This window comes from Zootermopsis nevadensis, unplaced genomic scaffold, assembly GCF_977971745.1.
Source record: "Zootermopsis nevadensis isolate Lab colony 2312 unplaced genomic scaffold, Znev_1.0 Znev_ptg000001l, whole genome shotgun sequence".
NCBI classification, from domain to species: domain Eukaryota; kingdom Metazoa; phylum Arthropoda; class Insecta; order Blattodea; family Termopsidae; genus Zootermopsis; species Zootermopsis nevadensis.
Window position 1 is genome coordinate 20,209,906 of NW_028259133.1, and position 13,235 is coordinate 20,223,140.

Genomic DNA, 13,235 nt, shown 5'->3' on the forward strand with positions numbered 1-13,235 from the left:
TACTAAGAAATACTCCTGTCAGAGGTTCGACACTGAAAACAGAAACTAAGTAACATAAGAAGAAACAATAAATGATAGGTAAGATTTGAGTTTTTCACAGTGGTGAGTATGAAGACAGAAATCTTCAATAAATGATAGGTAAGAAAAAAGAAGTGATTTGGTATAAAAGGAATTCAGGGATCATTTCAAATGCCATAAGCAATGGTTCAATTAAATTGTATAGTCTTATAATACACAATTTTTTGCATACAGACCCTGCCGTCGGTAAAATATTTAACAGACGGAAACTGAAGAATGAAGTTACTCAATCCTTTTACATATATAAATATCCCAAATATTTAAAACTGGTATTTACAAGCTGTTTTGTATTTGCTTCCACCTTGAAAACTTAAAACTACATGTATATGCATGAGACGTGTAGTAAATCTGCAATATTTCGATATCTGAAAGAATATATTTTTTTAAAAAACTGAACTCTCATATTTCAAACTTTGTCTTCACAGAACCAACAAGGCTATATAAATGGTACTAAATATTTTAGTCTATCCCCTGCACCTGATGATAAATAGTCTTATTTTTGGTTAATACCTAATTTTTGGCTGATTACTAATTTTTGGTTGATTCCTAATATTTGGCTGATTACTAATTTTTTTGTTGATTCCTAATTTTTGGCTGATTACTAATCTTTGGTTAATACCTAATTTTTGGCTGATTACTAATTTTTGGTTGATTCCTAATTTTTGGCTGATTACTAATTTTTTGTTGATTCCTAATTTTTGGCTGATTACTAATTTTTTGTTGATTCCTAATTTTTGGCTGTTACTAATTTTTGGTTGATTCCTAATTTTGGTTGATTCATTTTTTAATGATATGTATAGCCACAACCACGCAGCTCCATAATATCAATACTGCTGGTATCTTTTGTGCAAAAGCAAAATTTATTTTCTTGTAAGTAAACTAAAAAGGGCATCAAATCCTCAAAGATTTGTGCAGCTAATTAAGTGAATACAATGAACTCCAAATATCCGTGTACACTTCCATGAAATTTTCACACGATATAATACAAACACTTTCATGTCGCAACCTGACTAACGTAAAGATAAATGCTTTAATGATTTAAATTATGCAATCCGTAATGTGTTGTAAGACAGTAATAATAAACATCCCTTTCGCGAACAATACGACCACGGTCAATTCGTCTCCATTATAATACTTCTGAAATGGGACGGCAGTAAAAATTGTATTCATCTTCTGATTCCTTGTTTAGTTGCGAAACGTGATACAGAGACTGGCAAGTCACTGACTTTCTCTTACTACTTTCTTTCATTACCATCATAATCTAACTAATTATACACGAATAATGAAACTTAATTAAACATCGATAATTGGTTTTCTACATATACTGGGCACATTATACAATGGGTAAAATCAAATCTGTCCAATACCAAGAAGATGTAGGTGGAAGGTAAGTGACAAATGTCACGTGAAAAGTATGAAGCTACATGCGATATATAAAATTATAACGGAATGACGCGAATACGCCGCGCTACTGAAGAATAAGCCTTGCCTATTTAAACACTCATAAATAGCTGCTAAAGCATGTTCCAGAAAGGACTTCTCTCTTTAATTCTTGATTGTGCTGAATTTTTTTTTAAAGAAAAATAACTTTTCCAGGTCTCATCAGTACCATTACGTCACCTAGCTCAGTGGTCCCGAACGCAGTGCCAAGTCTTCTTTGGGTGCCCGCGTTGTTACGGAAAGAGGTTATACTGAATAATGAAGGCCGTTCAACCACGAACATTATAAAATCAAAGCGCGGATCTCGACTTACTTACGCCCATCTTGACGATCGTTTGCGAGCAGCATCATCCTACATTCCCAAATTTGAAAAACTGGCCGATGAAATGCAGCGCCAAACATCATGCTAACTTCCCAGTTGAGTAATAATAACTGTACTTATAAAAGTACGTATTTTTGATCGCGTGGTTTCTTGTATCATTAAACGTGGTGTTGTTTTGCGTATTATTTGGTGTCCATATCTTATCTGTCCAGAGAAAAGAAAATTTGGCTTTCTTAATTGGTTGGTGCCCGCCACGATCTCATAAACTCTCAAATGTGCCCGTAGGCACAAACAAAACGGTTGGGGACCAATGACCTAGCTGATTTAACATTCGTCTCGGCCATTTCGAAGGCATATTGCCACTTGCAGATTCTCGACGTAATTTCAATAACGTGAAATGAATTTTATGGTTGTTATGGCAGTGAAGATGATGTGATACCGTTTAGTCTTTTATGTCGTTATGCAATTTTTGTAGGAACATCAGGATTGAAAATGGATGAAATATATTCCTTTAAAATTTGATAACAACCTAGAAGACTACATGGCATCATGACGTGGAAGATTACAATCGGCAAGAGATGAGAGAGGTTTCAAATCATACAAAATATATACGTCAACCTTTTTAACATAGCTCAGAACGCGAGTTATTCAAACAGCAGCCACTGAACTTGCAATAACACATTTAAACACTTACAATACAGAATACGACGAGTACAAAAGAAATCCTTCCTGTTTTCTGGTTTGTGGTATCCATGCATCTACGACTACGTACAACAAATTATATGCACACAGAATGTTCCGAGGCATCCAACATCAGATAGCGAATTTACCAATCCTCCGCTAAGAATGAGCGAATGGCAATTCGACACACAGAAGCACTAACATAGGGTAACAGACGAAAGTATTTTCAGTTCCAACATTTCTCTCGTCGACAAGCAGCGGGTAATGCATTCTACGTTACGTCGACCTACACATACTGTACCTAAGATAATTCACATTCCCCCCCGCTGTAGAAACATCAAGATTCAACTTTTCGTCATCATCTGCATCTTCCGCTTCGTCTCTGATAACCTGGTCTCCGGTGGTCTGTCGCGGTTTGCTCGTCATGGCGATCTCAGACTCCGTCACCAACCGGTCACTCCATATCTGAGCGTCGTTATCAGCGAGCCGAATATCGGGCGTCGAATTTGATCCTTCGCTAACTTTCCCATCACTGTTCCATTTGCCATCGTCTTCCCGTGATGCTTCGTCACTGTTGAGCGTAAATAGAGGATGGGATCTCATATAGACAAATGCGCAGCAGCGACTCTGCATCTACTGGGGTCTGACACGTTTAATATCTTATCGCATTAGAGGAAGTCAGGAGTGAACGGTCAGGATAAAAATGAGGAGGAATTAAGATGTCAGAAGTTTGAAAAAGAAAGCTAAGAGAAATTATAGATTGAGTAGAAATCATAATATTAATAAAATCTGTACATACAATATAATTATTAAATACGTAAAATTTGTGAAAGCAAACAAAGAGAAACTTCAGAATATGCATACAAACTGCTGTGCAGCGTAGAACTTAGCAAATGCCATTATTTACATGTATAGGTCTGCACAATTTAGCTACTTTCCAATTTCACACTCCGCATTATATTTTTGCAAGTTTTAGTAATAAAATTAATCCTAGGTACAATATAAATAATAGGCGATCCACACTCGAAAGAAACGAGACGTAACTTCCTTACAGTTCTAAATGTCACAATCACAATGTATTACGTACGCTGCGTACCTCACGTTCAATTCTGCGAAGCCTGAAACTTCTTACTCAATCATTTTTATTTTAACTCGTAACGACCTGTATCCACTGCGTCATAGGCCCCTAGAGAGGTAACGACAGCCGCAGTATTTTTAATAAAATTCCACTGAAACGTCATGAATCTACGTTCAAGACGACTGTCTTCTGGAATGTTGTGCTGCGTAGTCTGATATTATAGACAGTGACCCGATGCTTCAGAGACGATTACTGCTTCCATTATCAGGGCAGTAAGCTCCTCTGAAATGTTGGTCAGTATCCAAAAGACTTACGTGGTACATCGCAGAAGACAGTCATTTCTGTAATACTCATCTCTGTGCTTAATTAGGCACATTTTTAATTGGTTCACTTGTTATTAATTTTCAAAAAAAAAAATGACTAGGTACGACTAGCAAATAAAGACCCAATTACTTGTGACCATTTTTGCATCTCTCTCACATGCAAAAAAAAAAAAAGAGAGCAATATGATACCTAAAACATTTCAATAAATATTATTAGAACTATTTTAAAATAATCACTTCACAAGACACAGAACGAGGCAAGAAAGTAAAAAAATTGAATTATCATAGCCCCAACACCATTTTTTGAACAGTGGGACTAACGCTTCATTTCACATAATATTATACATGCAGCGAGAATCCTCAAAAGGGGGTAAAAAATGAGGGGGGAACGTAACTCACACGAAATACAACCAATTTTCACATTTACATAAAAATAAACGTCATTAAGAAAGTACTTCCCTTTCACCACATAAATCCTTCATACCACAAAACACGCAAGCTTCTACGGCCGGGGCCTAGGTTGTAGGGAGGGGGAGCGCCGCCGGAGGCGCAGGGGTGGATAGCGCCCGCGGACTAACCTGAGCTCGGGCGTCGTCTCTTCTCCGAGCAGGCTGTTAGAAGACTGTTTGATGCTGGCTGCTGGCGACGGGAATGCGGTGTCATCTTCTGGGGTCTGTGGCAATGTTGAAGGCTCCGTGTCCAAGATGAAAAGGCGATCGCTCGCGACGTCCATCACGTAGTGAAGATGCTCCTGAGCTCGGTCTACCCGGAAGAACCGCTCTGCCGTGCACGCTGGAAACGCAGAAGACACAAGAACATACAAACTGGAAAATACAATTATTACGCTACTGAATATATGACAAGTGCAGTTCAGGATGAATATCAGAAACGGTGACTTACGACAAGCGCGGATAAAAAAAATATTCGTGTTCTGTAAAAAAAAATTTAATACCGTGAATTTAAAAAATGCAGTCGAGATACAGATGTGCCAAGAATATACAAATCTGGTAACTAAAGTTAAACAGTAACAAAGCATAAAGCAATAAATGCCTCGTTATCGACACGGAACACATCACAGAAAATCAGAGAATTAATAAAGATGAGAAACACTGATCAAGATTATTTTAAAGCAGAGGTCACAGATGAAAGGTTACATAAAAAAATTGGACAAATGGAGAAGAAGAATAATATGAAGACAAGGAAGAAGATGGCACGAAGGAGTTGAGACAGGAATGAGGACGAGACTTTTGAAGTGGGAAAATGGAATCAGCAGTCTTGAAGTGAGGCGCGCTGTTACGTGATGTGATTCAAAGGGTATTATTTCCGTCTACGTAACAAATTTGATGCGTAGGTAAAAATAATGCCTGCAACAGGAATAGGTGGTGTTTGGGCCCTGGAAGACGGCGTCGCTAAGACTCAAGACACCTTTTCGTGGTGGTGGGGCTTGAGTACCTCAGTGACCCCAAGAGCTACTGGTAGGGTCTCCCTAGCCAGATTGGTCGAGGGGGAGAAGTCAGACTAAGACAGGTACCCTGGTCCTCCAGGTTGGGGGTTGGTCGCAAGGCTAACAACCTTGCACCGAAAAAAGGAAGATGTTTCGAAACCTCGATCAAAGCCTCGGACAGATGGACCGAATGGAAGAGGAGAATTGAGGGGGCCATGGACCGAATACGGACCGGAGAGCCATAGAAGAAGAAGATATAATTATAAAATGTTATGACCAAGGCGCAGTAATAATTTCCTAACGCATGGACTTTTGTACCTGGAAATTCTTCTCCGTATTTCCGCAACGAGGGAAGGTTCTAAGATGGATTCAGAAGACGCAAACTTCAAGATCTATCTACTACATAAAGTAACTTCCACTGCTACTGCCGCGTAAATTGACGTCTAACACAATAATCTTAGCGGAACAAGACTCACAGTCTACGAAACACCAGTCTGGAGACAGGCTGGTCTGCAGTTGGTTTTCTGCAGTATTAGTGCTGTCCTGCAGTTCGTTTTCTGCAGTATTAGTGCTGTTCTCTTCCTGCAACTTGTTGATTAGCTTTCTCACTTGTTCCAGGTCTGACACAGGGTTCACTTCAATCACTCCCAGAGGCACAGCTAGACACAAAAAATAATTACATAAGACAAATGTACTGAAAGCGAAGTTCGTGCACTGAAAAAAAAAAAAAAATTTCAATAAGTTCAAGGTTCTAGCTTCAAGCAGATAACGCGTTTTAACTTTCAGGCAAAAGTCTATGAAGCGAATACATTTCTATGATCTTGGTTGACGTAACTACCGCGATGCGCGGCCGGCCGGCCCGCACGTAAGCCGTGAAACGTGGGCGATAAAAGTCAACTAGGCAAGGTGACATAACGAACTTGTTTACACAATTTCATGCGATGAAGATCTTCAAAACTGGATGAGCAGATACACATTTTGTTATTAAAATACTGGAAAAAAAAATATCAAGGTACGCACCTGCTTGTTTGAGCAATTCCTTGTCGTAGTGATGCTGTTCGTAATCGGACATACTGATTCGATCGACATTCACCTTCAGCGTTTCCAAGGCAGTTTGCCTGTGAAAGACAGATTTTCAATTTCTGTTTCCATACAATGGGCCACTGCCATCGTATAGATGGCAGCGAAAGCTAATCCGTGGCATAAATTATTAGCGTTGTTACTTTCTAAATGTAATAGCGTTTGTTTATTGACCTAGCCTTTTACAAAGCTCTGGTAACAAATGTTTGGTACGTGTGGGTTATGGGGACACATCGCTTTAATTAGGTTAGGTTAGGTTAGGTTAATGTGTGTGGATAAATGACATATGCTTGAGTTATTATATTTTATTTCAATAAATGACAACTAACCTAACCTGACCTGACCTAACCTAACCTAATCTGACCTAACCTAACCCATTTTTTAAAGCGATGTGTCCCGATAACCCACGAGTACCGAATCTTTCTTTTCTATTTTATCATAGTGATCCAAAGCGTACGCTTCTAGAAATGGCTAATGCTGATTCCTGCCAGACGCAGACTCCGCCAGACGCCACCATAGACACAACCACAATTTTTTCTCTACCCCATGAATAATTTATGAATTAAAAGATACTCTCTATAGCGGACACTACGTACTTACTGTATGTTAGACTTTCCTCCTTTCCTTTTAGCTAACATGGAGGCCTTGTTGAGAAGAGTCATGGTGATGATGGAAGGCGTAAGTTTGCAGGCTTCACCGTCGACCTGCATCGGGATTGTCTTTGTGGTGACGATGCGGGCAGATTTACACTGGGTGATGCAGGTACCGTGACCACCGGCCTGTAGCAGGGGCTGCAGCGCAGTAGCGACACAAACGAAAATCCCGTAAATTACACACGCTCGCTGGCATTAACCCACAGCGCTTTTAGTCGACCGTCCTTATTTCATGAGGGAAAGACCGGTTTATGATATCGTGTTCACTTGTCCATCCATTCGTGTACAAGTATCCATCTTCCCTAACGATGGATTCTCATTAACTCGATATCTACACGAGTTATACAAAGGATTACGACAAAAAAGTATTTATCTTCAGTATTTAACAAACTGACTTATACAATTAACCTTTATCGTCAGTGTGAAACTGCTTATGCGTGGTCCGGCTGGACGTGAGTCGCACTAGCAAATGACTAAACTTTCGGACTCACGGCTAAAGTACGCCTGGAAGACACATGATACAGTGATTTAAAATAAATGTTAGTAACTGCTTTAAGCAAGAGATTATTGATGTTTAACATAGCGCACGGTCTGAAAACACCAACAAAATGTTTATAGGACTTCCTAAACTTACTCACAAGCTGATAGGTGGTGAGTCCGACAACCTCGATAAGCCCGTCGTCAGTCGCGGGCTCAATACCGCCAGCAGTCCGATTCCAGGGGTGGGTCCCACCCCCATAACTGCAAGAAATAGACACGTAAGTCATCTTATTCAATGGCGGAACGGCCCGAAGTTGAGCCTCGGTCTCCTCCCATGTCGGGAGGTTCCTTCGTATTTTAAGTGCGTGTTTACGAGTAGCGAGTGACAAGCCCCACTGCCTCTGCAAAATTTCAACTCAATCCTGATTTGACTGCCAGAGCCATCTAGTAGCGAATCAGGAGAGACTTGGGTGAGAAATGGCCGCTGAATTTTGCTTACGAGACATCTCGTTTCATGATCGTAAGGTTCTTTCATGTGTCAATGAGATGTTTCTTTGCATCCGCTAGAAAGATATTGGTCCAGTGATTGAAAGTAGCTTTTTTTGGACCCAACTGAGTAGGTACTTCTCACCTTTTTATGCGTGGGCAGAAGCAAAACCCAGTTTCCGAAGCATCTTGCTCTGTTTGCAATACTCGACGACCGATAACGTCCAGAGACGAGGTGATAGCAATCGTGATACACCACCGTCAGAAATCTTCTGAATTAATCTGTGCACGTTTCTTACCTTGGAATGTTAAGGAAAACTATAGCATGGACCTTGTGGTCCTTGAGTTTTGGTGTCAGATCCTTTCCGTCGCATTCTAACGCGACGAACTCGGCGAGACCCTTCCACTTCCGCCTCAGGAGATCCTTGCCTCCCGCTTGCCCATAAAACATCTTGTTCCTCAGCCTCGAGTTGAATCGCTCGGGATGAGCCTCTGCCGACAGAGATTTTTTATGACTTGTAACGTCACGCGATACGCGGATCAAATGACAGACGAGAAAATTGCATAGCAACCACCACATCATTAGCGCGCGGTGTGTATATACTCAAAGCATAATGGGGAGGTAATGTTTTGTCATCTTAGAACCTAACTAACTAGACGGCTTACGAAGTCCGAAGGTTCATCACCGAATTAACCAAAGCCCTCCACCGGACCCAGTCCGGGGCCAACAAAATCCAGTCTCCTTCAACTCCGATCTCCCATAGATTTCAAAAGGTGCGGATCTGAACCAAATTTGGTAAACAAGATACGTCAGTCTGTCGTATCGTCCCACTAACCTCTTGCTTCGTGGAATTCCAATGCTATATGGGCATCGACGCCAAGAGAGAAATAATTATTCACGACATTGAGTGGCAAGTTCTCCTTCCCTTCCTCGTTCGCTTCTGCGTCCGGATTCTTCTCCACCTTCAGCTCCCAGCGGTCCAACTGCACGATGTCGCTCTCCCCAATATTTGACAGAATTTTGGAAATCGGCTCGTCTGTGTAACCCTGAAAAAATATTTTAAAGCCATCAGTAAAACTAAAACTGGAGCCTTGTAATGTCTTAAAAATAAAATTTCATAAAAATTACACAAAAAATTACAAAAAAAAAAATGACGAATGAAACTTACCCCACCCCACCCCAGGGACCTCGCCAGATCATTCCCGGTTCCCAGAGGGAGGACTCCGACGGCCGGCGGAGGGGTGACGCTGATCTGATCCAGGACCGACAACACCCATCCAACTGTGCCGTCCCCGCCGCAGGCCAAAACCCTCAGATTTGGCACCTTACGGAAAAGCTCCAAACTGTGAAGAGAATATTTTAAAGAAAACTTCAAAAGTACAGTCAACGTTACTATTGCATCTTAACAGAATTAGTTACGTCCTTTTACTACCACACAAATTGCGCCATAACATTCCTATAAAATGTATTTTATGCTACGAAAGAACAATATACCTCGATAATTCTTCGATCGTGACCCTGAGGCCAGTAAAGGAATTTAGTAAATTCAATCTCGATTTACGCCGGTTCAATTTGCGCCGATTCGGAATAACGCCACTTTTGAAACTAGCTAGTCAAAAAGTGAAAAAAAAATATATTTTACTATTATTTATAACGTTTTACAATGTTTCTCGTACTGATTCTTATGCTAAATCGTAATTATTACATCGCTGATTTTGAATAAAAATTATAAATCCAGTCATCTCTGCAATTACGTATGTTTCGATAACTCGAATTTGCTCCAATGAGATCGATGAATCGATAAAAGCAGTTTGTGAAATGCACAGTTTTGCATATGCGAGTTTGCTCTCATGCAATTTCATTCCTGGCGCTTTTAAACTTTCAAAGGACTAATTTAATCTCTGCGGAGGTACCGGGATTATTTTTACTACGCGATTTTCTATAGGTCGGCGTCTTACATGAATGCAACTATCGCACAACAGCAGAGATCGCAGTCAATCGCGGGGACCAACGAATTACCGATTGTAAGTGTATAAAATATATTTTTTTTAAATTTCCTTTATTTTATTTACGTTATTTCAGAGCTTTAAATGTAATGCCATTATATTACTGGTCAATGTTTTGATGCTGGAAACGCATGTCATTGATTTACATTATAAAAAGAGTTTCGATTTACGCCGGTTCGTCCAGGAACACATCCCCGGCGTAAATCGAGTGCTACCCGTATATATTTACGTAACTTCAGGCACATTAATACCAAACTTTAAAAATTCATACCCCATCTTTGGCCCTCCTTGCGTAAGATCAAACACCTGTCTTGGGTTGAGAAGCCACTGAAACTTTTGCAAAAGTTTTGCCCCCTGATTGCCCCCGGATTTGGGGTTGATGAACACGAGTACAGGTTTCACACTTGCCGAAGGGATCGGCTTTATCACGAACGTCTTCTGGTCCTTCTCACTCTGAAATAAATGTGACAAGGATTTGAACATCAAAATATGATTATTTATCTACACAGATCCTAGTTTAAGCCATCTTAATTCAGAATATCTGATCTCCACCGACCACGCGTCAGAGCTAACCCCCCCGGAGATCAAAAACAAACATTTGGCGCTCCAATAGTTATTTACTTTTTCCCGCGTGACAAAGGTTAGTCACTCGTCACTTGTGACTCAACTTGCCTTATCTTTCATCTTCTTTTTAGTCGAAGTTTTCTTTTTTGGCGACTTCCGTAAGCTCGATTTGAAACTGCCTCTACGTGGCAGTTTCACGATCCATGATGGAGGCACTACAATTCCACTATGTGTACCTAAAATATAACAAGAAAACTCTATATAATATTAGAATTCATAATAAATTCTACACTACGTCACAAAATATTAATTTATTTATTCGAGTCAATATAGACTTTGATGCAATAAGAATCAAAATAGGGGTTATTTTACTGACTTGGTGGGGGGGGGGGGCTACATGGTTATAATGAAGACAGTTTATTGAAATGACTTGGCTTTTCATTAAAAATGTCACTAAAAATCTCGACTACTAACGCAAACAGATTTACGATATATTCAATAATTTACTCAAAAATCACGTAAATATTTTTAATCATGCAGACTACCACAGCGTTACAAAAAAAATTGTATCAGGGTTGCACAAAAGACAGGTTACCGATAACTCCCGATTAAAAATTTAGTCTATATTCTCTCCCTCAGGGAAGAATTTGAGACGATCCTCGGACTGGTGATCGTAGACGATTTTCACGAGGACAAAAGTGGTGATGATAATGATGATTATTCCAACATACTAATAAAATATTTCTCTTTGTGTGCTTATCCAAAGATGATCATTAGTTGTGATCCTTATGGCATTCATTTACTGATTACGTTGAATCAATCCATCATAATGACGTAAGAGTCATTCCGGATGTCATGATAACCGCCCGGTTTCAATCTCGTGTCAAACTGCACTCAGTATGATTTTAGTGGCACAGAGAGTAGGTTATTTCCTAATTATCCAGTGATTCCCACAGCCACAGAGTCTATTTGGACAGTTAAAAGTAATGAAATGAGTGGCGTAGAAATAATAGACTTGATGAAAATGAAGTAAGATAATAAGAAACAGACGTGGACTAACATTAACCAAAGCAGATCAAAAACAGTTGAAATTAAAAGTTTAAAAAATGCTTACGTACAAACAGAAAGACGGCAGACAGGAAGTGGATAAGAAGAAGTTAAAGCCCAGTGGTAATTATATGTACCACCTGCTTTCAACGATCAATAACCTCCATTTTGTAATTATGGTTATCAGAGTAAACAGCGATTATTTCCTTAAACAGCGTCAACCAGCTGATCTTCGTAACGGTGAAGTGTAGTGTTTTCTTCGCGGTACGGACTGAATTATTAAAATATTATTTTCGATCTTCGTAACGGAGGAGTGTTGTGTTTTCTTCGCGGTACGGACTGAATTATTAAAATATTATTTTCGATCTTTGTAATGGTGAAGAGTTGTGTTTTCTTCGCGGTACGGACTGAATTATTAAAATATTATTTTCGATCTTTGTAATGGTGAAGCGTAGTGTTTTCTTCGCGGTACGGACTGAATTATTAAAATATTATTTTCGATCTTCGTAACGGTGGAGTGTTGTGTTTTCTTCGCGGTACGGACTGAATTATTAAAATATTATTTTCGATCTTTGTAATGGTGAAGCGTAGTGTTTTCTTCGCGGTACGGACTGAATTATTAAAATATTATTTTCGATCTTCGTAACGGTGGAGTGTAGTGTTTTCTTCGCGGTACGGACTGAATTATTAAAATATTGTTTTCGATCTTCGTAACGGTGGAGTGTTGTGTTTTCATCGCGGTACGGACTGAATTATTAAAATATTATTTTCGATCTTCGTAACGGTGGAGTGTTGTGTTTTCTTCGCGGTACGGACTGAATTATTAAAATATTATCTTCGATCTTCGTAACGGTGGAGTGTTGTGTTTTCTTCGCGGTACGGACTGAATTATTAAAATATTATTTTCGATCTTCGTAACGGTGGAGTGTTGTGTTTTCTTCGCGGTACGGACTGAATTATTAAATAATATTTAGATGTGGTTTGACTCTTTCTTCCCCACACTTTTTAGCTTTCCTTCATGATATATACACGCTGTGTCGTGTTTCAAAGTGTCAAATCACTGTAGTACAAGGCTGTCAGCTGGACGTCAACTCGTAGGTTAAGGCTTTAGCAGAATGGTAAGTGAATGCACAGACGATAGAGGTTAAAGCAGACACGTAGACAGACATTCCTCACGCCCTGTAACCTACACGCAAGATGGAGTGTGGGCCTACACACGCAGAGCGAGAAGGCAGAACAGCATTATCGACTTGCAAAATTTAATTTTCCTTCATCTTTTGTTGACTCACCGAGATTACATTCCTCTCCTATCTTCTGAATGTTGAAACATAATTCCTTGTTATGGTACGCTGTCTTACACCAGGAACAGCTCAGGGCAACAATTTCCTTTGAACTGAATGAAAGTTTTGATTGGAATGACTGTAAAAAAAATAAATAAACAAAGTGAAACCTTAATAGCAGCAAATATACAAGAAACATAACACTGCTTAACGTTTTATATATTGTAAAAGTTCCTAGGTTATAAATACGTAATTTGTTTAATGTTATTGTT

General features: G+C 39.6%; 1 protein-coding gene across 9 annotated transcripts in view; it reads right to left on the bottom strand.

Annotated features, from left to right (window-relative positions):
• rdgA (retinal degeneration A) overlaps positions 1–13,235 on the bottom strand; it is a 222,342-nt gene that overhangs the window by 28,306 nt on the left and 180,801 nt on the right. For 8 of the 9 annotated variants that reach the window (XR_015534387.1, XM_087346031.1, XM_087346043.1 and 5 more), the window contains exons 5-16: positions 12,973–13,102; positions 10,745–10,872; positions 10,344–10,525; positions 9,235–9,409; positions 8,902–9,112; positions 8,365–8,557; positions 7,738–7,840; positions 7,047–7,237; positions 6,387–6,484; positions 5,843–6,025; positions 4,501–4,714; positions 2,823–3,092 (exon numbers count right to left, since the gene is read on the bottom strand). Coding sequence is in view for 8 of the 9 variants with exons in the window: in XM_087346031.1 (XP_087202157.1) it covers positions 2,823–3,092; positions 4,501–4,714; positions 5,843–6,025; positions 6,387–6,484; positions 7,047–7,237; positions 7,738–7,840; positions 8,365–8,557; positions 8,902–9,112; positions 9,235–9,409; positions 10,344–10,525; positions 10,745–10,872; positions 12,973–13,102 (2,078 nt within the window). In the remaining variant the exon portion in view is untranslated. The remainder of the gene's footprint in view (positions 1–2,822; positions 3,093–4,500; positions 4,715–5,842; positions 6,026–6,386; positions 6,485–7,046; positions 7,238–7,737; positions 7,841–8,364; positions 8,558–8,901; positions 9,113–9,234; positions 9,410–10,343; positions 10,526–10,744; positions 10,873–12,972; positions 13,103–13,235) is intronic. The other variant, XM_087346017.1, reaches the window with a different exon arrangement.